The sequence below is a fragment of the Neolamprologus brichardi genome, chromosome 15 (genome assembly GCF_056152115.1).
Source record: "Neolamprologus brichardi isolate AB-2024 chromosome 15, ASM5615211v1, whole genome shotgun sequence".
Taxonomy (NCBI): Eukaryota; Metazoa; Chordata; class Actinopteri; order Cichliformes; family Cichlidae; genus Neolamprologus; species Neolamprologus brichardi.
Window position 1 is genome coordinate 20728726 of NC_142118.1, and position 25359 is coordinate 20754084.

At 38.3% G+C, this 25359-nt stretch overlaps 1 protein-coding gene across 1 annotated transcript; it reads left to right on the top strand.

Annotated features, from left to right (window-relative positions):
- dnajc5ga (DnaJ (Hsp40) homolog, subfamily C, member 5 gamma a) lies at positions 1–22724 on the top strand. The gene is made up of 7 exons (XM_006793545.3): positions 1–239; positions 12552–12679; positions 13669–13882; positions 15082–15238; positions 17083–17261; positions 18144–18187; positions 18985–22724. The coding sequence occupies exons 2-5, from the start codon at positions 12561–12563 to the stop codon at positions 17256–17258; spliced, it is 666 nt and encodes a 221-aa protein (XP_006793608.1). The 5' UTR covers positions 1–239; positions 12552–12560; the 3' UTR covers positions 17259–17261; positions 18144–18187; positions 18985–22724.
- Positions 22725–25359: the final 2635 nt, after the last annotated feature.

Sequence of the window (25359 nt, forward strand, 5' to 3'; positions counted from 1 at the left end):
AGTAGGATGTGGAGCGTCTCTCCTATATCGGCTCTGGCAAAACTGAGCAACTTCTTCCTTCATTTCCTGGAAGGAGGAGCCATACACGAAGCAGCAGCAACCCGCCGGCTACAGAGGGCTGCTAGCGGGCTAACGGCACCGTGATACCGACCGTTAATTGGGAGTTAAGAGCCTAACTCGGATGCCTCTATGATCCAGCTAACCGTACAGCGAGATATACAGAGTTCAGTTTGCACAAGGTAAGGCGTTTGGGGGCACTAAATTAGCTAGCGTGAGGTTAGCTAACCGTGGGTAGGTGTCACGGTCACGTACACCAAACCCCATTCAAAAATCTGTCAATTTAAGGTTCGCCCTGGTCTGTTAACCCCACCATGAAGCTCATCTATAACGAGTTAGTTTAGTCGGCAGCGAGATATATTTCGATGCCGACTGATTGCAAACTTGAGAATTTGCTCTGCAGTCGAAATGAATAAAAAAAAAAAGTGCAATCAAAATTAAATGGATTTATTTTGGCGAGTGCTGATGTCTTAAAAGTCTAATGGAAATTCTCCTGATTTTAAATGTGATTTTACCATTTAAATGTACTATAGATGGAGGCTGGTCTATCTCCATGTCCAATGCACATTGGTTGCTGCCAGCTTTATGGTTGATTAATGCATATTTTTGGTGCATTTATTAATTAAATTATTTTCCATAAATGAAATGTATTTAGTGGTAGAATGATCTCCTTAGAAGCAAGGCTAACTATTTGTCATCGCCACAGTGGGGACGACAGGTTTATTTTTAGTTGATTAAGAAAGATGGAGGCAAAATTAATGGCAGAATAAACCAAATAAAACAAGGTATCACGGATTTATGAATGGCGGGGTGTAAAATAGAAAGTAGTTCCCCATGTGCTGGGAGATTAGCAAAAGGGATTAGCGCTGCACAAGGACAAACAGACGACAATCACGCACCACTCCTTCCTTTATTACACCCTCATCTTTATCCTAACATGCCACAAAACCCATTTCTCTCAGGGGGCTGCCTGCTGTGGGCTTAAATATGGTGGTGTAATAGTATTTAGGTTATTTTGACTCTACACATACATGAAAAATAAGAATCTGACAAAATTAAGCCCCTGATTTGCATTCAGGTTGTTTAGATTCAGAATTGATCTAATGACCCAATTAGGGAAAAAGACCATTTTCCTCTGCACTTACTCTCTCAAGAAGACCCTGCTTCTGCAGCCTACCTGTGAGACGGTTTGATCATTTCAGGCTTGACCTTCTGAAATGTGAGGATTTTCTGGTTTTCTCTGTTGCTGTAAAATAGAATAAGCTTGGCAAGACTGAGTAAATGGAAGATCTGGGTTAAATCCCTGCCCATGTGTGTCTGTTATGTGTAATCGTGTAAAGCAAGAACAACAAAAAAAGAAACTGATCATCTACATTTTATCAGAATTGAAAAAAAAATGTTGTATTCATCTATAAATATTGGGAAGTACACAGATACAGGCAAGAATGGGGAAATAATTTTAGGTTTCCGTTAGATATTTGATTGTCTGTGCAGTTAAAGTAATTTAAAGACCTAGAATAGGTCACTGCTCATTTAAGATCTACATTGTGTACATATAGATTGTTGTGCCCTGCATTCAACATCACAGGAACACCTTACATAATCTCTCACTAAGGGAATGCTGATATTATTCCCTGTCTGGCTTCATCTCCTCAAATGTGAGGGTTATCTGGTTTTCTCCAATGTTGTAAACTAACTATTGGACGAGGCTTAGCTCTTGTCTTATTTATTAGTGTGGATACTGATTAAGCATCCACAGTATTAAGATCCTAATCTTTCTTATTATATTTCTCTTTGTAATATAAATATTCTCTATATTTGATTAGAAGGCTGTATTCTTCCTGCCCTTAACCTCTACAGGTTTGTTTAAATATGTAAGTCAAGGCCCTGGATTAGACCTCTACTTATTCTCTGTAGACTAAGAAGATTTGAGTTTGTATTTTGATGACAACAGCAAGATGACTGAGTTTTGACATATGAATGAGAAGAAAATTTCTTTTGTCATACATAGCAGAAGTACCATTAGATTGATTCATAAATTAACAATAATCTCAATGATTGAGCTGCTAACTTAAACAGTATCTCATGCATTGATGTTAAATACTCTGACGTCCACAGTAACGCTCATGGTAGTGCTGGCTGTTGTCCTGTTTCTGTGAGCTGTACAGCTGTTCTTTTTTCCCCATAGTAGAAGCTTGAATGCATTCGACTATACATAAAGACAGCTGCACGTTTGTAGCAGCAGTTGATGTTTGAGGCTGAATTACCAACCAAGCAAATACCCAGAGGCCATAAAGGTTTACTATATATCACTTAATTTAATTTGACATATTTTATCTACTTTAATAGCCATCATATGACCCTGATCTTAAAGGAGAGGACTGGCTCAGTTGTTTTAAGGCAAGTTTAGTTGTTGTTGTTGTTGTTGTTGTTGTTTCTGTAGGTCAAGTAGTGAACACCCAAAAACTTGAAAAAATGACAAACAACAGTTATTTTAAGACTCAATGCCAGTGTCAGATTTTTTTTTTCTTTCAAATCTATAATCATTTAAAAGGTCCATTATCATATTTCCCTTCTCTTCTCCACCCTGTCCTGCACTCAGAAACCTAAAATGTTGAGCTTACAATCAGAAAAAACAGTGAAGAATCTTTGTTCACTTTTTGAAGAGCTTTCAATTAGGGCTGGGCGATATGACCCAAAATTCATATCTCGATATTTTTTGCCTGGACGGCGATATAAGATATATATCTCGATTTTTTTTTTTTAGCCATAAAGTAAGAACAAAAAGAGAGTTCTTAGTCAAAGCTGTGTCCCAGATGTCACACAGGCATTTTTATTTACATAGAGCATAGATGTACACAAAATTTACTCAAAAATAAATTATCAGCATTTATTAAATAATAATGCTCCATAAATAAAAGAAAACAATGTTGTTTTTGTGCGTAACAAAAAGCTCACAATTGTGCAGTCAAAATGTAAACTAAAAGACGCTGAGCATAATAACAAAGATTTCACAGCTGCTCTGTTCCCAACTTCTACTGCGTGACTGACAGCATTGAGTTTGAAATCCTCTTCGTAACCACGTCTCTTAACAGGTGCCATTTATGGTCCTTACACACAATACGGTAATATTACGTTGAAGCACAGTACGTATCACTCCGCGAGGCTCCTCGGTAGCCGTAATGCTCCGACAATCCATCAAGCCGGTGCAGCTCCGTAGCTTACCAAAGTCGTACTAAAACATTTTTTGACAGATTGCTGAGCGCCGTGTACCACATAAAATCGGTTCGCGGCCATCAAGCACAACCAGAATTCATACATTAGACGCGCTGTCAACTTTTGAGAAAATGAAAGGATTTTAGGTTGTGCAGCGCCTCTGGGCTGCATGGCGTTAGCGTGGTTAGCTCGTTAGCGTGGTTAGCTAGCTAACACGTTGACGGCGTCCAGCCCCGCAACTCGCTAACGGAGATTTGCCGTGTCCATCTTGTCGCTGCAGGTGAAGCGATGGGGGAGGAGGGGGAGTTGTGTTCAGTGAAGGAGGGGCGAGGTCGAGTAACGTTGCGTAAAGACAAAAGTGGACGAAATAGAGGTAAACTTGCGGCTCCACAAGTATAGTTATAACGTAACATAGACTATATCGATATAAAGGATATTGTCACATCTTATATCTCGTATAAAAATATATCGCCCAGCTCTACTTTCAATTCTGTTTGGTTTCTTTCAAGTTAGTATTGAATAATCAGTTTGTGGCGGGGCGTGGCCTGCGGTGCCGTGCAGAGGAGGCGGACGCACCTGCACGGCATCCGCAATCACGCCCCGCCGAATTAAATATTGTACTGGGTCCTGTGGTTGGCGTTGTTGTTGTGGTCGTTATGTTGAGCTAGCAGCGGGAGAGCTGCAGCCCTGGGTGCGGATGTACAGCAACCGTGAAAGTGTTAATAAAGTATGCTGCGAAGCATGAACGTGCACCAGGGTCTGTCGTGGTCATTTACGCAGTTTATTTTAGATCCAGAATACTGGTTGGTTTCTTGGCTCTGTGTAGAACATGGATGTAGTCAGTGTGCCATCACCAGTCATGAATCTTGGGCTTAGCTTTTTCACTATCTCTATCTTGGTGTGTTGAAATCGAGAGCAAGTGAAGAGTGAGGGGCAAATCTCACTGATCAAGGGGTAGCAACGTGTGATTGAGATGTTGTTGCACAGTGTGCATATCCTGTATGTTCCTCTTTTCAAACTCTAACAATGGACATAATTGACAAAATTAACTTGATTTTATTTCAGAAAAACCTGAAGCTACTGACTAAACCCGTTAGCTGAGGTTGAAGAATGAAAAAGCCAAAGATTGTTTCCTTAACTATACAACGTAACTGTCAGTTGCTCAGCTGGTTGGTTGAGAGAGTTTGACTTGGCAAAAACAGGGGCAGAAGTGATCAGACATGATTAAGGTCCTTTACAATGACCTTAAACACACTTGAGAGCAGTAGCTCTTTTGAATTTAGCTGATTTGTCAGTTGAATCAAAATGAAAGGTTCTGCAAATTTGAAAAGAAAACTTTTCAAATTTGTTACAGACTTTTGGGTGAAGTATTTAGCTTGCTTTTGGGGCCACAATCTTCTCCATCAGCTTCCCACAACAAGATGGTCAAAGTTCAAGTTGCAGTATAATAAGATGCAGTAGGCCCCAGTTGTAGACATACAGCATATAAAAGTATGCACCTTTTAAGAGCAGCTGCAGTACTGCATACCAGGAGTGTAACTGTTTATATTCAGTATTGTGTAATAATGAACTCACTGTTACACTGAATTTCCAGCAGTGTGTCAGAGATCTGTTAAACTGTGTGGCAGGGCGACTGCTTCGATTACATAGTTATCATGTTACACACCTTTAAAAGCCACAGTTATTTTCAACAACAAAGACGTCTATTTTAAACCCAGCAGTGTTGCAGACTGTCTGAAGAGCTGCTGTCCTCGCTGATCGAGGACTTTTTAGGGAGTTTTTGCTTGCAGTTCTCACATGATTCTCTTCACTTGTGGTTTTTGACAAACACTCCATTCTTAAGGAATAGAAAAGCTTAGTTCAGCTGGAGCAAAGCAGAAGTCAGATGCCTTTGTTCTTTACTAATAATAACGTTCAGAAAATGATCATTTAAGTACTCCTACATATGGATCTGTTCCTTATCTGTGCTCAAAAATATCACCAGTAGAAATGTGCTTGTAAGTACCCTTAAAATTGAATTATGTCAATTATTAGTTATATCAGTGGAAATACGTACTGTTAAATATGGATCTTTTATAGCCTGCCTCTGTCTCTTTAAGTTGCTGTAATAATATATATTTTATTAACTGCCTTTTGGCAGAGCCTTCAGCTTGTGTGGCGAGAGCTCCCAGTTCGTATTCAGGAGACAGACACCCTCTCTACTTTTATGACTAAGCTTAAAACTTTCCTTTTTGATAAAGTGTATTGTTAGGGCTGGATCAGGTGACCCTGAATCCTCTCATAGTTACACTGCAATAGCTCTAGACTGCTGGTGGCTTCCCATGAACAACACAGTGTTTCTTTTTCACTCACTATGTGTTTATACATCACTCTGCATTTAATCATTAGTTATTATTAATCTCTGGCTCTCCTTCACAGTGTTTATTCGTCCCGTTTTCCTCCCCTCACACCCAAATGGTTGCGGCACATGGCCGGCCCTCCCTGAGCCTGGTTCTGCTGAAGGTTTCTTCGAATTAAAAGGGAGTTTTTTTCTTCCCATAGTCACTAAAGTGCTGGCTCAAAGGGGGTCATACGATTATTGGAGTTTTCTGTTTTCTTTGTATTATTGTAGGATTTATTTATTGTAAATAAACAAACCTGAATTTAATAGTCAGTTTAGCTTAGTTTGGATTATTAAAGTGGAAGCAGAGATTTTTGAGTGAGACGAGCAAATGTCAACATTCCAGGACTAGAATTTATTAAAGCCACTTTAAAACTGAGAGAAACATTTTATTTGTGTAATTTGTGTTATTTGTTTTTGTTTTTTGCTTTGCTTTGACAGTTTATAGCTAGTGGCAAAGAGAGGGCATTGTAAAAGTAAGCCATTAAATTACACAATTAACATTTATGTCCTTATGACTTTCACTTTTTGGTTATTTAGGATTTAACAAGTGTCAAGTTTGTGTCTCACATTCAAAAGTGAAGGCGTGTAAAATATCTGAAAGTCCAGAATATTACACACACAGCAAACAAACAACAGCCCTTTCTTTTAATGTAAAGAAGCACATTCTGAAAGGGTGCACATTTATTAAACATTTCTTTTATAAAAATGATGAACAGCCTATGGCATCTTAAGAAGAATAATTCATCTCAGTTTTTTTCCCAATATGAGGAAAAGCTGTTGTAGCAGGTCTTCTTGGGCTTATAGTCTAAGAAATGAATGTAAAATTGCAGGAAAAAGTACTGGAAGCTATCCACACATTATCCCGTAACAAGCAGGATATTAAAAAATTTCATATTTAATTTTAAGCTGTAGAATGAGTGCACGAAATTAAAATTCTCTAACATTCAATGGTTAATCTACTTTTGAAAAAAGTAACGTAAATTTTTATTTATATAGCACCTTTCAAGAATAAAATCACAAAGTGCTTCACAGAAGCTAAAACATAAAAACAAAAATCAACCAAAAGCAAGTTTAAAAAGATCAGTTTTTAGCTGTTTTTCAAAAGACATGACGGAGTCCACAGGTCTCAGGTTCAATGGGAGAGCGTTCCACAAGCTGGGGCCACAGTTACAAAAGCTCTGTCATCTTTTGTTTTCAACCTCGTGTGCTGGACAACCAGCAAGCCCTGATCACATGACCTCAGGGACCTGCTGGGGATGTAAGGATGTAAAAGATCACTGATGTATGTTGGTGCTTGTCCATGCAGAGCCCTAAATGTCAAAATCATAATCTTAAAACACCTCTTTTTCTGTGATTTAGTGGTTAATCTGTGACTGACTTTGTATATTGTGCCGGGCTGTGGTTACGATGGTTAAAGTGGCTTTATCATAACCATTGAGTATGTCTCCATGTAATTCACTGAGATTTTTTTTCTCCCATGCATCATTAATCGCAGCTTTTATCTTACAATTTTATATGTTACAAGTAGGGCTGCACGATTAATCGTTAGAAAATCGCGATCTCGATTCATACTTATGTGCGATCTCATTTCCAAATGACAACGATTTAAAAAAAAAAAAAAAAAAAAAACGACGACGATTGTACCGCATTTTGATCTGGGATGTAATCTGCATGAAAACAAGCGCTTACTCTTCCTGCTCAACAAATGGCAAGGGCGGAGCCTTATACCACATGATACAGAAGCTGGCTGCTAAAGTTGGCAGGGAAAAAAACAACGGAGAACACGTCAGGGATGACGAGAAAGTGACAGGAGAAAATCCGTCCTGGTCAACCACCCAAACATCAATAACGGGAACCTTATACAGCGCTTCCCCATACCCGTCGAACTCCCGCAGGCACAAAGAAATTACGGAGGCTATTACTTATCACCTGACCAAAGATATGGCTCCCATCAACACTGCAAAACGAGGGATTTAGGAACATAATCAACACCCTAGACAAACACTACACAGTGCCGTCCCGCAACTATTTTTCTATTGTTGCACTACCTGCTCTATACACGCAGTGTCGAGCAATGGTGGAGACAGAATTTCAAGCAGTACAACATTTTGCGGCAACAACAAAATGTGAGACATTTGTTATTTTTATGTTTATTTATTGTTTTTATGTTCAGTCTCAACTGCTACAAAGTTGACGTGCAGTTAATAAGTGCAATAAATATTTATACTGGAAAAGAAAATCGTGAGAGAATCGTGATCTCAATTCTTAGCCAAAAAATCGTGATTCTCATTTTATGCAAAATCGTGCAGCCCTAGTTACAAGTACAAAAGAGCATCTTTTTAATCTCAGTTGTTTTATTGCTTATTTGCTTGATGTACTCATTTGTTAAAGGCCTAATGTTGACCACAGAAAGAGGCTTACTGTCACAGTAAGGCTGTTTGTGAAAAACCTCTGTGTGCAACTGATGGTTAAAATAAAACATTTCAATTCATTCAGATTTTTTGTGTTCAAAGTAGAAAAATAAATATTGAATGGTCGATTTGAATGTGTATACCAGTGCAATTCTAGGCACTATATGGTTGAAAATAACATTTGTTTATGGAGGTTATTTAAACATATATATTAACATATATTTATATCATGATATAAATATTGTGTATTGCGATGTAGCCTAAAAAAAATTGCGATATTAGTTTTTCTTCATATTGCCCAGCTCTAGTTGGAATTCTGCTGCTTCACAGGGCTGTCAACCTATCTTGCTTATTTACATCTATTTGAATCTCCCCATCTCAAAAAGATAGAGGCTCTGCAGCCCTGATTAGTGGAAGGTGGTGTTGTAGGTTAATATTATTTTACACGAGTAGATTCATCATCTAGCATTTCTGGTAAACAACAAACATCTAGCAACAAGGTTTGATCCTCTAGTTGACTGTTCAGGCTCATCTCTACCACAAACCTTCTTGTGTTTTTGGCTGAAAGTGTCTTATTTTGTCAGCTAGACCTGTGTAAAACTCATTCACTTACTTTCTCTCCCTCTAATCTGACACCGTCTCAGCAAAAAGCCTCAAACAAATGGTGGTTAAACTTTGATAAATATCTTCCCTTTAAAAGGCTCATTGTCTAATGCTTGGCAGTGACTCCTTTCTCTTTCCTGCGTTTCCAGCTTTTGTACTCCTGTTGGTTCATTTTCATATTGTCGTTTCATATCAGCGAGCTCCATTTGCATACATGCTGGGCGGATTTCTAAAGTCTGCACCACTAAGACTGCAGTTGGCTAATTAACCTAATAGACCTGGCTGAGTGGGCCTCGATCGATTGCTTCGCTGTGAGTTGCAGTTTGATCAAAGCATAGTACATTTCCTCAGAGCAGCTTGGTGATCACAAAGGATTATTTTAGGAGGAATATTGAAGGCTTGTCTGTATAAATGCTGCCCCTCCTGCCTGCATGCCTGCCCCTTGTTTTGTGCACCATGTTTGGAGATGTATTTACATCAGCTCTCTTGGCTCCAACAGTAACGCCATCTGGACCTGCAGAGCTTCCATCACAGAGGAAAAATTGTCCTTTTTGAACTCTTATTTGGAGGGTTTATTTCAGTCAAAAGCCTTACTGGATTTTGTCTTTTTTTCCAGTCTCCAGTGTGCATTTTTAGCACAACCCAGTTATTATGTTATTGCTGCAGCTATCAATAGATCTGTATAATATTTTGGATGTTATTAATATTATTATTATTCAAATAGATTTTTCTTTAGATTAGATACACTGTTGTCATTGTGCTTAGTGCAGGTACAAAGCCACTGAGCATCATTCTGACATAAGAGCTGGGATTGTTCAGATGAGTCATGGCAACGTGGATCGCTGTGGTGATGGTGTCCTCTGTTGACCTGTTGGTGCAGTAGGCAAACTGATGGAGGTCAAAAGTGGTGGATATACAGAAAGTGGGAAAGAACAATAAACAAGAAAACAATAAACGCTTACTTGTAAATGGAAAGTCAGACTGTAAGAAGAATTAACAAATGCTTTGTAATAAAAGGGTGATGAACATACTTTGTTATGCAATATGTGAGAGTCCTCCAGCGGTACAGTCTGGCAGACAATACGGTGGTTGTCACGTGTGCTCATTATGACACTTCTGCTTATCGACTCAGGAGTTCATTCTAAGATGTATCCTTGTGTACAGATTTATTTTATACAGTGAAATATAAATGCCATTTATTTTATTCGATTTTATTTTCTTTAATTGAATGTGCTATCAATGTTATCCTGCAGAGACACTCCAACCAGAGCAAGGTCGTTTCCTAAATCAGCCAGCTGTGAATCCAATGAGCTGAGAGAACATGAGTTTCACATTTATGAGCTGCAATTTTTTTCCAAAAATATTCGTCATGCAACCAGAGTGTTTCAGAGGTTTTGTTTTGTCTGCTCTGTGTTTATATAAACTCTAAAGTCACCTAAATCTGTAGATCTGACTGAATTGGGAACTAACAGAATAAAATATGCTACCTTTAAGTACCATCTGTTAAAATTGCAAATCCACATAAGCAGTGTGAAGCCAATTATTTTGTTCTCACATCAGGGGGCTCTTAACTATCTGGATGAGAACGCAATATCAACAAAGTTGTTTTCTCTCACTGGTTCTGAGTTAGCGGTTGAATTGAATTTGATCTTTTTCCCTCTTGTTAAATGCAAAATTAACATTAAACTGCAGATTTGATAAAAGAAGCAAAGGCTCTTCTTTGAAGGACACCCTCAGAAACACAAGATGTTTTGCATGCAGTTAAACATTTGCTTGCCATTAAATGGCACAAAATGAGGTTTAAGTGCAGTTCAGGTTCAATGTGTGAAGATATTCCAGGGTTCCTGTATATGTTAAAGGCAGAGAGTCAATGTTTGCTTATCTGATATGCAGCTCTGTTATGTCTGACCATTTCATTAGCTTTGTTTTGTTTTTCAGACCAGTGAATTAAGGGGCTGGACCAAAGCCCAGTATAACATAAATAAGGATAACTTGAACCTTTGATTCATGCAAAGCTACTCTAGTCCAGGAGTAAAACAAAAATAAGATATGGAGCAAGAAATAAGCATAGTAGATCCCGCTTAATTATAATCACTTCAAAAACATGTTTCAGATACACAATTAAATGAGAGGAACTAGTTAATTCTTACAGACATTACTCAGAATGGTACAATATTGATAAAGTTAATATCTGAGTTCATATATTAATGGCACGGAACTTTGTAATGGTTAGATGACATAACAAAAGCCCCATTCACAAATCTGTAGTGTTAGCTGTGGTCTCTCTAATTAGTAACTGTTACATATTCATCTAAATTTAATCCTTTTGCAAATCTGCCTCGTCTGTAATGAGTAGAATAAAAATCCCAAAGGCAAAGTGTGCCAGATGGAAATATTAATCCTGTGTGAATACATCTCTTAGTTGTGTTTCATTTTTGTGTTAATTATTTACTGTCAAGGATTCCTTGGATTCAGGATGTAGAATTACAAGGGTTTCAGTTAAACGCTTATGACAGTCGATTGGTTTGTTGCACATATCTGTGCAGTTGTCTTGCTGGCCTCTGACCAGAACGTTGGCCCTGTCTGACATGGACTTGGACGGGTAATCTGTGAGATCAGCAAAATGTAATCTTCTTTAGTCAATGACCTGGGTGGCATTATTCGTGTGGCTCAGTATGACTCAATGTGAGTGTATTTGTGTACGCGTACAGTAATCGTAGTTCATCGGAAATCCATTTTGTATGGAGTAATCGTGAAACAGGCGGCTCCTACTCTCTTCTCAGTGGCTTGCATACTCAGGGTTGCTAGTATGATGTTATACCCTTTTCTCTAAACATTTCTCTCTGCATTTCCACTGAAGGAGGCGGAGAAGACAAAAATAACTGCATTTGCCTCCAAGACGTGCACAACAAAAGCTGTCTTAAAAAGACAGGATTTGCCCAGATGGTGCAATAGAACTAATTACTGTCAAGTTTAAGCTGACTGAAGCTTGTTGCAGAAAGTTATTTTCAAATCTAGCAGTGTTACAGCAACATCATCATTGGTGGTTAATGAAGGGAATGAAGGGTGTTTTTGGAGACGGCCATCGTGATGTGCCACGTTGGCATGTGAAGTGCAGCACTGAGCTTTTTGCTATTGTGATCTTAGCTTATTGAAACCAGAAGGCTTGAGGACAGGCTGAGAAATGGGAAAACTGATCATTTGAAAGCAACTGAGACAATCTAATGCTACACAGATCCTGTGTAACATGCAACTGTACTGCAACTTGTGCAGTCACCGTTGCTTGTCATTAGAAAGCATACACTATATTCCCTATTTTACTTAGTCTTTAAGTAAATATGTGGCTCTTTAGCTGGTAAATGTTCCAGTATGTTCACCAGAGCTTGGCCAACTACGTCAGTTTGTCTTTTTAGTCTACATTGGGTTTTTAAAGATGTTATTTGTTCACTGTTGGAGAAAATTGCATTTTAAGTAAGCACTGTAGTGAACCGAAACAATAAAGGTCAGACATAAACTTGAGGTATGCTGAACAACAGTAGAGAGGCAGACAAGGAACCAGGAAGTAAGATACAAGTCAAACCGAGAGTGTTATGATTATGGGTTTTTTTTGTAGCACTCTATTTTGTCTGGTGTGTCCTTATTTTCTTTGGTATAATAAACAGCTGATTTATGTCTCCCTATTGTAGTGAAAAGTGAAAAACAGTATCTTTTTATTTACTTCATTATTTACACCACCTCTGCCTTGGTGAACCTCACCTTCTGCACTACTTTGGTAATTAACACTGGCCTGAGTGTTTAGATTCTTTAAATAAATCATATTTAAATTCTGAGCTTTTTATGTATCAGCACCTCCTAATAAGTTTGATCTCTTTTAATTACAGAGGTGAGCCATGGCTGAACCAAACTCTTCCCGCCCCCAAAGGAAGATGTCCACCTCTGGGGAGAGTGTGTACAAGGTGCTAGGTCTGGAGAAAGGAGCGTCCGCAGAGGAAATCAAGAAAGCGTACAGGTAAGCTGGACTTTAGTTACTTCTCTTTATTAAAGTTTTTTGTTGTTGTTTTGCCCATATTCTTAATTTTGGACCGTTAGTGGCTTTGCATGATTCACAAATTACTGCTCCCAAGTTTCTTTGTCTGCAAACAGAAAGAGAAGGCTTGAACAGCCGGTGGATTCTGTGCTACTACTCTGTTCAAATGTGTGTATTTGTCTCCCTGATAGTGTTTACTCATAAGCTGCCAGATAACTCAAGTGCTGTTCAGAAACATTTCTTTACAAGTTGTCTGTTAAATTCTGTCTGTAAAAGTGCAGACGACTGACATGAAAGCATTTCAAATGATATCTGTAATGCATTTACTTCAGATTCTTCAGACACTTCAGATTCTTATAATTCAAGAAATGAATAGGATAAGTGCAAATTGATTAGCTGCCTCAAAATCACAGTTAAAGCTTTAATTTTACTTTCATGGAACAAACAAATAATACTGCTGCTTGTTTTAATGTAGTTTCATGCGTGGGATAGACTTGTGACATAATAGAGTTTTTATTTATTTATTTTTTAACAGTTTGAAAGTTTCCAGAACCCAAGCTGACATGTTGACATTCCACCTTCTTTGCAGTTTATAACAATTTACAATCGTTTACAATTTCATCTGACATTTTCACTAAGGTATTTAATGTTATGGTTACAGCTACAACTATCGGATATTATGATTGGTTCCATGGTCAGGCTATTTTCATCAGTTTTAGATAGGAGTACAGTATACAGTCTACAATATAATGTGAAAAAGATTAAGCCAGTCATTAGAGTTGAAAGTGGTGGAAAATAATATGGTTGTAATTGTATGTGTATGTAATTTTAAACCATGACATCCTGGGCTTGAGCCTGTGAGGGAACCATAAGATATTTCTTCCTCACTCACACTTGCAGCAGATTCTTTCTGGCACATTTGGAGCAGACGATCAATAATTTTGTTTATCTTTTCCTTTCTCTCCTGACAGAAAACTAGCACTGAAGTACCACCCGGACAAGAACCCAGACAACCCAGAGGCAGCGGAGAAGTTTAAGGAGATCAACAATGCAAACTCAATTTTAAATGATGAGAACAAGAGGAAGATTTACGACGAATATGGCTCCATGGGCCTTTATGTGTCCGAACAGTTTGGAGAGGAGAGCGTCAAATACTACTTTCTCATGTCCAAATGGTGGTTTAAGGTTGGTGTGTTTGTGTTTTTGTGTGCAATCTCTGACTTCTAAACTGTTTTCACATATTCTCGATATTATCCTAAAGAGCTTTGTCTCAGAATACAAAGGTCCTTAACCTGACAGCCCACTGGTACACATAGGCTCAATGTCCAATTAAGCCTATGTGAGAGTAAAGAAATATATGTCCTGACTTATACGTGCTCTTCTAAGGCAGCACATATCTGTAGTTGGCTACTTCCTGTGAAATATGCAGACCTGATTCTCCCAGCATTGTCCCAACAACCCAGCCGTGTGTGAAAGTGGCTCAGTTGGATTTACTAAATATATTTGACCATTTTGGGACAAAATGGTTTATGCCTTTATTTGAGTTAATGTGTACTTAGTGGTGCATATTGTAACAGCAACATATTGTTAATGCAGTTCAAGGTCTGTGTATTAGAAGTCTGCTAGAATAAACTGACCTGCTGTTTGTGTTAAACAGGATTATTTTTGATTTTATAATAATTTGTAACCGTTAACTGAGCTAATTGGTATTTTTTTTTTTTAGAGCAAAGTAGTGATCAGTTTTATAAAGGAGTTTCACACTTGACTAATTTCCCAGCAGCCCGTGCTTTACCAGGCTGATTCCTGATTGGTGGCACTTTTTTTTTTAATCATAGCTACAGATTATAGTAGGCTAGATCAACCTTGGTAGCGTGAGTACAGTGTGAAACGTGATCTGGTGTTTTCTTGCTGGTGTGAGCTGTCACCCTCTGCGTCTGCAGAAATGCACCTTTTCCATCTGTGCCTCATAGTCAGTGTTTAGGGATGGATAACAGTACAGTGAGTGCGAACATAACTGCAGTGAATGCTGGCTTTGTGAGGCTCGTAATGTGGTTTTACAGTCCCTGCGCTCAAAAGATGTTCTGTGCCTCTAAAATCCATTTAGGTAAATTACAAATTAAACATTTTTGGGGAGTGTTTTTTTTTCTTTCTTTCTTTCTTTATGTGATTGTCTTTGATAAATTATGATTGTTACGCATTCATGAGTCCTGAATATGGTGACAGCAGCACTGACTGTGCAAAATGACATCTGTAATCTGTTTATAAAGGATTGGATGAAATCCTCACTGTTTGCTGTCAATAATTTGTTGGAGATTAAGATTAAAGTTCTTTTAGATCCTCTGTGTCATATGGCTAAAAATCTGTTTGCATGTTAATCCCTGTAGGGTCTGGTGCTGTGCTGTACATTATTCACTTGCTGCTGCTGTTGCTGCTGCTGCTGTTTCTGCTGCGGGAAGTGCAAACCTCCAGATGACGATGAAAACTACCAGTACGTCAACCCCGAAGACCTGGAGGCCCAGATCAAAGCAGATCAGGACGGAGGTAAGAAAAATCATAATCCAAGGTTATTTAACACTGTTACTGGTAACTTTGGAAACATCTTGCAAGTATTTAATTATAGTTCAGTTGAAACCCAAATAAGATCATTAAAAAATGATGGATTTGTTTGACATCGCAGGGTCAGTGGATTAGACTATGAAGTCTTTTTCACAAGGACAACCACTCACCAGCCAAACCCCCACAGGCCACAGCTGCCACTGTGTGAGGTCTGTGAGCGTAGTTAGGGGGGCAGTATTTAGAAAACTAGCATGCCTTAGGAGGCAGCCACAAAGGGAATGGGCAAAGTTATTGAGGGCTGACGGGTGACAACCAACTGATGCTGTCAGCCGCTGCCAAAAGCAGACCACGCAAGACAAATGAGTGTGCGCTGGTGGGCTTTTACTTCCTCTGGTGTGATTATTTGTTGGCTATAATCTCTCTTTCCATCATTTCGGCTCAAGCTGAACTAAATAATGTGAGTTTGGGATGAAATGTATAAATATTTTTCAGTTTTAATGGTTCAGATTTGTTGCTCCATGAAAATTCGAGCACACTTGCTCTTCATCAGGTGTGACTTTCATTTATTTTCTCATCAGATTTGTGCTAAATTGTAATTTTTCAATTGTGATCAAGTCTGAATTGGTATTTGTGCATCCAATAGACAAAACAAAAAGTTTTTTTGTTTTTTTTTTACTTGCGTCATAGAGGCAAAAAATTGTAGTCACCACTTATTAAATGTCAACCACTTTGATAAAGTCATCCAGTAAATGTTCTCAGGTAGAATATGAGCCTGAGGCTGTGTGCATGTGATGTGGAAAGTGGAATCAGTGCTTGTACAAATTTATTCTACACAGAATCATTATGATAAACATGAAGAAATTGTCATGTCTTTCTTCTAAAGTTATTTTCTGCAGATTAATCTGCTGATGAGTCTAGTTTGTTTTATTTTTCACCCCCCTCCAGTTTAGTTGTGATCACTCTTGAAGAAATCTGTGACATGTGCTTTTCAGAAACTATTCAGAAGTGTTAATAAATGGAGTAAGACCTGAAGTAAACTGTGCAGAGACCAATAGTGCTGACAGCTCAAGCTTTGATTAGACTCCAGACAGCTGGAGACACTCGGGTAGTCATTGCTCTTATGTTTCTTTGAAGTCTGCTTGAAATTTGCCACCTGGGGCACGTACACAGTTGGTGCATTGTAATTTAAAGTCCTGCGGGGTCACAAGAAATTGGCCAGCATACAGACATCCACACTGACCCAAGCGGGCTCACAGATGCAGAAAGTATAATCAAGACCTCAGAAAAGAAGGGAAAAGGCATTTGATCACATTAAGTGACATGGCAATGCCAATTTGTAGATCTCTTTAAAAAGAAATGCTGTAAATTCTGCAAATATTTCTGTTGGATGTGGCTGTAGAGCACAAGAAGCTACAAACGCCTCTCCTCCAGCTCTGGCTCGTTTCATTAAAACTGTTAAATTGTTTCTTCATGATGTAGCCCTTTTCTTTCAGCAGGTCTGCTGAAGTGGGGACTTTTCTGTGTACACATTTTACAGAATGACCTGTCTTTGCTCGACTGTGTTAAAATCTGAACGTGTGATAAAGCTTCAAAGCATAACGAATGCATAAACTGTAACATGCTGAGGTGTTTTATTTCTTTATTTATTGCTTTTAAATTGAGCTTTTCTTTAAAAAAATATTTTACTTCTTGCTTTCTAGAGTTTAAACACTAACTTTAATAAATAAATACAAAAATCAAAGCCAGCTCTAAGGTCTCTGTTGCATCATTAGTGGATTAAACATGCTCTCACGCTTCAGGATTCGTGTTTTCATGCTCCAATCCAACAGGTAACACAGTAATCATAGGCCAGCCTACATCTAATCTGGGTCCAGAAACCCCAGAAGGAAAGAGCATGCCCATCCCCCTGCCTATGCCAATGCCGCCACCTGAGCCCCAGTCGCCAACTTCAGTCAACCCAGTAGTGGAAGATAGACCTGGGGAGAGCGTACCAGATTTAAAATGACTTGTAAGAGCCACATCTACTGCTTTTTTTAAAATTTTTTATTTTGTTTTTTTTTTTTTTTTTATGTGTCACGTTGTCATCCATCCATGTTGTCATGTAAACAAAGCCATCTTGGCCCATTCCACCCATCTTCACGCTCCGTGTTGCATGTCCGCTGCCTGCCTGGCAGCACACAGCTTCTGCTTACTCACTCATCCGTTTAAAAAAGAAAAAAGAAAAAAACTGCTCCTGCTGTCCACTTACCATCGTCATGCACATTCACTGCATCAGTCACTGTGTTGTTCTAGTCGTCTTGCACCTGCATGTCTCTTATTCCTTACCCGTGTCACATTAGGTGCTGTCATAACGTGAGCATGGTGATGATGTGTTGGTGGCACTTTGTACAATATTGTTGTGTGCTCATTATTTCTGCTTGTTGTCAGATGATACAATTATGGGATATTTTTAGCATTTGTCCTGTGAAAAGGGAGGTCCAAATTAAGTTATTCAGATGGGATATGGAATATTATATCACATTCACCGAAATGTGAAAGTTAACTTTGCACAGCATTACATTTGTAAGATGGGGAAAAACAAACTGATGACCCTTTTCCCCTCTTGTAACAGCTTTGTTCCCTTTGGCTAATTTATAGCTTGCTGTTTAAAACATAAAACTAGTTATATAGATAACTTGGATATTCTTGAAGTAATTTCCAGGTCTATTGTACGATAAGAAAATTTTTAAAGGTAAGTTCCCCTAAAACCTACAGGTAAAATAAGAGATTTGCTTTATCTTAGAATAAGACGAGGCCTTACAGTAGGGCAGAAGAGTTATACCTTATTTATTTCATGCTCCGTATTTCAATGTTTGGCTTAATTTTGAAAGTTTGCCTTTGTCTTCTACAGGAAAGTGATGGTGTGGATAAGCCTCAACTAGCAAAAGCAGGAAGGTAAGATACAAAGGATGATGATTTTAAAAGTGAAACTTGGAATATAAACATTTCGTTTGAACATAGAGAAAGTGGTCTGTGTAACTTAATTAGTGGTTGGGCTTTCTAACTTATGGTTGTGTTGCACAGACAAACAGCTTATTTTGATGTGGCTATTCACAGTCATTAAATATTAACTTTTAGTTCCTTGATTTACAGTACAGTGTTAAATCTACTGTGTGGGCTATAGGCCTGCTAATGTAGATGGATACTAGTTTTCTCTTGCTTGTGAAGTCTTTTTTTTCCCCCCTCAGTAAAATATTTATTGGCTCCAATTCCAACATAAACATGTGTTGGCAGAGCAGTGCAGACACACCAGCACAAGTATTAAATCAAATGTCCGTAACAACAAGGATACCAATACTATAACTTAATTTAAATTGAATGTCTAGAGTTAGGATAACACTTTTGGATTAGGTGTAAGCTATGCACTGCTATTATTGGCTATGCAAATAATAGCAGTGCATTATTTGCATAGCCAAAGCGTGGTTAGGTTTACGTTGTTAGATAAGGTGTTTGTATGTGTCCTACATACACAGTGGAAAAAAATAAAATAAAATATGAAAAGCTCATTCTAAGCAACCTCATAGTTGGAATTTCACTTACTTGTCTCTGCAGCAGTATGCGCTAAGGTTGGATATACAGTTGCCAAGACTGGAATAAAAGACAGAAGCTTCTTGAAGTATGATTAAAATTGTAATTAACCTGATATAGCTGTTTTTAATCTGATTTTGACGTCCTCTTTTTTCCCCCTTCAGCCTTCTGCGCCCCTCTTATGACCCAGCCACATCTGACTGCTGCCAGCGACCCAGAGAGAAACCAGCCCGCTGTCACCAGCCAACCCACAGTTCAGTCCTGATCCACCCAGACCTACCCGAGCCACCAAACAAACCCTGCCAGGTGGGCACTGAAATGCTCCCGGCTCCCTTCATGGAACTTAACATACGGAGGAGTATTCACGCAGATTAACCTACTAGATGCTACGAGCGTCATGGAGGATAATTTCAGGCCAGCTATTAAGGCCACAAGCCATCCTCTAACAAGTCTCCTCTCTTCTTCCACCTTCACACATGTCCAGCCTGGGCTGGATGTGACCTTGATAGCAGTCCAGTTATCCAGGGCTAGGCTTAAAGTCCATCTCTTCTGGTCATTCCATTCTAACCAGTAAAGGTCTGACACTGGCCAGGAAAATTGCAAAAATGGGGACATGAGGGCCGGGGAAAAAAAAAAAAGTCACGTAGAGGTGGCTTTGATTGTTTACCTGCTATCCAAACCGGGACTGGAACTTATTACCTTTTTTTTCCTGTCACAATCTTAACCGCCTCCCTTCATGTCGGACTCCATTGGTCACCAGCAGGAGCACTTATTTTCTGTTTTCCCTCGTTAACCTGCCTAGGAGTTGCCCTCTGAAGAAACCCATACACGTTGGTGGTAAATTCATTGCCACTCTTTGTGTGTTCATATCAGTGGCAAGACAAGAACTACACATTTCTTCTTCTTTGTGAACAATTGCATTTAGTTAAATGTTGCATTGTCGTCCTCTAACGTCTCAAACTAGTCCCATTGATGGTTGTGTGGAAAAAAAAATAATTAAAATAACCTTCAGAGGCGGCAGGAAGTCTAACAGATGCTTCACCGTGTAAAAAGTTTTCAATCAGGACACTGTTACATTTCATTGCTTTAACAATAAATGTCTGAGCCTAATCTTTGAGCTTCGATCAGGAGTGGACTTGACGCTTCCACCCCGGCGCGCATGCAACTTGTACGGCTGCATGCCTCTTCTTGTACAGCACTGGAACTCACCTCAAACGACAAACATGGGACAACTGCTGAGCTTGCAGACATGCAAACTGTAAATGAACACGAGCCCTTATGACATCATGTGCCACCCTCAGCGGGGAAAAAAAAAGTACACCCCCCCAATAATAATCTGCCGACTGAAATGGACAATTACAGATGCCATAGTCTTTTAACTAGAAATAACTTACAATTATGTTTCTGTTAGATTTATTTTTTTTATATATATATTGCGCTCATTCTTGTGTTGCAGTCAGATTATTCGGTAGACCAAAGCCGACAGCTTCATGTAGCCCAGGCCGATAGTTTCTAGAAATGCCATTTGCTCTGTAAGCCACGGTTCAGATTGTCAAAGCTGTGTGTATATTATGCATTTCAGTCTATGCACCGTGTCAGACGGGTCTGTTGCCATTTGTCTTTTTTTTATTGTACCTCTTACATTCAGAACTGCAGAAACCCTGAAAGTTACTTGATGATCTATGAACTCAGCTCCAGATTCACTAAGACTAGATTGCAGGGCAATCTCTTGATTTAATTGCACCACTATTACTTTCTATTTGGAGATGCTTTGGACATTTATTTGCACCCTTTAAAAAGAGTAACGAGCAAGCAATCAACCATCTTTACTGCAAATTTCAGGCACTCGCCCTTTAACTGCAGGACTGATCGATTCATTTCTGCATTCTTACTGATCTGTTCTGAGTTTCTGGGAAGGAAAGTCCTCCTTTATGTGCTAACCTGACCCTGGCAGCGCTGTATCTTCAAGAATAATTGCAGCAGTGACTAAAAATACCAGCCCCAAATGCACTCACTGTTGTCTATGTTATTTTGCAGAATCACTCAGGAATACTTTCTCTAAAGTAATTCAATGCATGAGCACGATTGATTAAATCTAACCTGAAGCATTCGGCTCTCCTCTTCATCTTCGCTCAGTGTGCACACTTGGCATCGCTCTTCCTTCATGCTTTAGTGAATCTGGATCAGTGTTTGTGTTGACACACCTTGAATTGCACAATAAATACAGACACTACAGAGATTTTTGGCTTCATCAGTTTTATACACCTTCTTTGAGTCAAACGCACACTTTTCCTCTGTATTGTTTTTGCTTTCATGGGTTTTTTTCCTCTTTTAGATTTTAGTCACATTTTCATCCATCCTTTAATTACAGTTGGTCATTCAGTGTGTCTGCACCTTTAAAGCTGCAGCTAACATTTATTTATTGCTTTTTGCTTGCATTTAATGTGAGAAAATGGTAAGAAATATCCAACACTAGTTTCCATTATAGATTATTTCATCCAAAATCTGGAGGCAAAAACAAAGAAAAGCGCAGTTGGCAAATTGTTTCAGCTCTTAATCTGGGACACCAGAAACTTATTGAGTCACTGCTATCGTTGACATGCTAACGTTGGTGTTGTCCAGCTCAAAATGTCAGTGGATCTGCTCATGACAAAGCTAATTGCTTCTAGATGGTAAATGATTTAATTGCTTTCCCTACGGGTGATTTGATAGATTTAATGCCATCTAAGGTTGAGACATGAGGATTACTAATGATGTAATGTGATTTTGGTGAGAGTTTGAGCTGGCAGCATTTTCCATGAATCATCCACTTTGCACTGATTTATTGACTTGTCTGAAACTGATTTTCTTCCTTGACTCAAAAGCTGTAATGGAAGACAGATGAAGCCCAATAAATAAGCAATTTACTTCAACAAAAAGCTCAAAAATACAATGGGTTGCATCATAAGTGTACTCAGAACACGTCGTCTTAAGCATTATTCTGCTACATCTCCATGGGTGGATGAATAGATGGCTTTGGGTGTCTTCTGAAATGACAAAGAAACTTTTTTTTTTGTATAGAAGTAGTTCAACATTTTGGGAAATCTGTTTTAAAAATGTATTTGCTTCAATGCTTTCTTGCCAACAGACTGTAACTAAAAGATGGACTTTGCCACCTCAGTGTCAACCTTTGGGTTAATGAAGGCTTGAGCCGAGGGGTTTATCTGTTTTTGCCATTTTTATGATTTGAAACTGTGCATGATAAATGAGGGGTGGGTCTGACTAAAAAACCAATGACATTGAACAATCATAGGTTAGCAACTTGTCAATTAAAGTAAAGCAGCCTCTGGTTTGTTAATGAGGTCACCACTTACAAACTGGACCCAAAATTAATATGTGGAACTAGCGATCGAGGCCTCGTGTTTAATCTGTAGACTCACAGATTAAAAGAGCGTAGAGCCATTTCCTTTAGACGTCTATACGGCGCCGTCTCGGATGGCAGCCTGTCTAGCATGCTCTCTACAGTTGAAAATTACTTTGAGCATGTACATGACAAAAGAATTTCCCTCGGGATAAATAAAGTTATTCTTATTCTTATACAGTTGTGAAACCAGAGTTGCTGCCCCCTGTTGGCCACTAAATGAATGACGTGTTAAGGCCCTTTACTGGCTTAATTTTGTTAGTGTTTTAAAATGGTATTGATGAAACATGAAATGCACATTTCCCAAAATGTTCAACTCTTCCTTTAGTAGTGCATGCATTTTAAAATGGGGATGTAACGATTTTGAAATTGTGAGTCCAAACAGAATTTAAAATCATATACCAATATTATTACTCTGTAAGTTTATTTTGATCTTATTTATTTGCCCCTCTCTACAAAAGAAAGGAAAAAGAAGACAAACAAATAAAACCCCACTAAGCTCTTTTAAGGTCTTTTTTCTTTTTTTCTTTTTTTAAAGCAATGACTCCTAAATGGCCTCTTATTTTCTGATGTTGCTGATACTTGGCTTTTTTTTACTGCTTAGTCTCTAATTTAAATAAAAAAACGGTATTTTACTCCCATGTTATTTTTAGATTATTTGAACATTTCAAACCTCAATCACTGTTTACTGACATCATGTGGAAGCTGTTCAGTTGTTGTCATGTGAAGCGTTACAGTCCTGTTTAGAGTACTAATGCTAGTTGGTCTTTTTGTTTTTTTTCTTTTAACATAAAATTTGCTCTAAAGGTTTTATATCTGTGTGCTGGCCAAAACTATAGTTGCATCTAAATTTGGCTTCTAAAACTCTTCTGTATTACCCGGTGTGTTATAATAAATGAATGCAGAGCTACGTGTACGACCATATTGTGAAAAAACAAACCAGCTTTGATAAGTTTTTATCAGTCACTTCATATCTGCTCTCTTTATTCACATATCCGCTTGTTTCTGAGTGAAACCGTCTGCAGACTTGAAGGTCGTTTGATTTCATGTCATAGTTGTTTTTAATCCATAATAACATCCAAAAGTGTAACGGAGCACTTCATTTTCATTTATTGCTACATGATTAGAGTTTAAGCATGATGGTGAGCACTCAAAGTCATACTGTTTAGTTTTTTAAACACCATAAAACAGCAAAATGATTTTTTTTTTTTAATTCTTACTATTAGTCGACATGTTTTATGAAAGGATTTAACAGAATTGCTTACCCTGATGTTTGACGCTAGCATGTCAGTATGCACTGTTTGTGCGGTGTCCTCGGGATTCCCATATACTTGTTTGCTATTCACCTAGGGACCATTTTTGACCCGAGGACACCACAAGGGTCACTACAACCACTGGCGTATGCTAAAAACAATTAGCATGGAGCTCATTTCTTTTTGTGGATAAGCTGAGTGGTTGAAAAAAATGTTGCATTCATCTTTATTAAGAAGAAGAAATTTAAAAGAAAGTGAACAAATTTAGAAGAATTTGGATAAAGACATTTTTGGATGAAACTGGGGATTGATAAATAGGAGAGCTGACTGTTGTGGTTCCCTGTGGACCACATGTAAAATTTATTATAGAAACCAAATAAAACAACAGGATTTTCTAACTTCTAGTGTGTAACTTTGTCTTCTATATATGCTTGCTTAGTAAATTATGTCAAGGGTTACACTTTTAGTTTTTTTTAGCACCACTTAAGAAAATAAGATGCATAAAGCTACTTTCAGCTTGCTCCCTGGCCACAAGGGGGCGCCACAGCAGGTCGCTTCACGATTTGTGTTTATTCAGTTATATTGGCTTTTGTTGTTGTTGTTGTTGTGTTGTTTTTTTTGTTTTTGTTTTTTTCAGGCTCTTCCCAATGCAGTAAATTTAAAATAATACTTGCAAAAAAAATGGTGATAATTGAAAATACAGAAAAAATAATTAATTGAACCATTAGTGAATAATAAAGAGCAATTCGTTGTCATCAGAGCCATCAATAGATAATGAAACAGCTGCAAACAGTACCAAGAGAATAGCATGTGTGGTGGTGTTGACAACTATTATCACATTAATAAACACTAAAGCAAAGCTTATATGGTAAATGAATGAGAGCCCAGTTGCATTTGGTGTTCGTAAGGGTGCAGGATGGGTTTTATTTTTATTTATTTTTTTAATAAATAAAAAGTTTGTTGACAGGAAGGTAATCACAGAACAGTAACACGGAGGTCTTCAGCTTTAATCCCTGTGTTTGTATGTTTGGCTCACTCTGCAGCAGCCCTCCACTCCAGACTATTAATAGTCCCGTTAGCCCATTAGCAGCTTAGTCCTGCCGACTCCATTCTGTTGATTAGCAAATACTTCAGGGTTTTGTTTTTTGTTTTTTTTTGTTTTGTTTTTTGTCTGTCCCTGGGAACAGACCTCACTGCTGTATGCTGACAGGTTGAAGGCCACAAAGGGGTCTCTGGGTCACATTGTGAACGAGATCAGGCTTAGATTCTGCATGAGTAATCAATGATAGTTTACCAGGTCAGAGCCTAGCGTGAAAGCATAAAAGTGATTGTAAAACAGTTAATACATAGTTACAGTGTCAGACAGTGACAAAAAGAACATACACAATGTCCCGCTTCAATGTGCAGATAGTATACAGTGAAATAAATACAGATTCAGACCGCTTCATACATTTACTTTACTATTCTTAATTTTAGGCCAGTGGTCAGCTTTCCTCTGTTCTTTAACATGACTGCATTAATAAACTTCACGTCTTTAGTATTTAATATTAATAATCACAACACATAACTTGATTTTTCTGATCACATTTTGCCCTCACATTAGTTAAAATGACTTGAGTGGTCCATGATATGATGTTGTTGTAGTTGTAGTAGTAATCAGTCATAGTCTGTTAAGTTTAAGCCCCAAAAAGAAATTCCTCAGTTGTAGTCACGTCCCTGCTTTGATGTCCAAGCTACTGTATAAATGTGATAAAATCTGAGGTTTTCTTGCACATTTGACACAAATATTCAATAAATGCTGTCTCCTGAGGCTGAGGGTGCTGAGGGTAAACAGTAGATGGCGTTCATGAGTCAGTTATCTATTCTCTGACTGATATTTCTGTATT

What these genes read in the sequence shown, in the direction of transcription:
- dnajc5ga (XM_006793545.3), top strand. Translation starts at nt 12,561, where the DNA reads ATGGCTGAACCAAACTCTTCCCGCCCCCAAAGGAAGATGTCCACCTCT. An exon ending in GAAATCAAGAAAGCGTACAG is followed by an intron (nt 12,680 to 13,668) that starts GTAAGCTGGACT and finishes CTCTCCTGACAG; the next exon opens with AAAACTAGCACTGAAGTACC. An exon ending in CAAAGCAGATCAGGACGGAG is followed by an intron (nt 15,239 to 17,082) that starts GTAAGAAAAATC and finishes CCAATCCAACAG; the next exon opens with GTAACACAGTAATCATAGGC.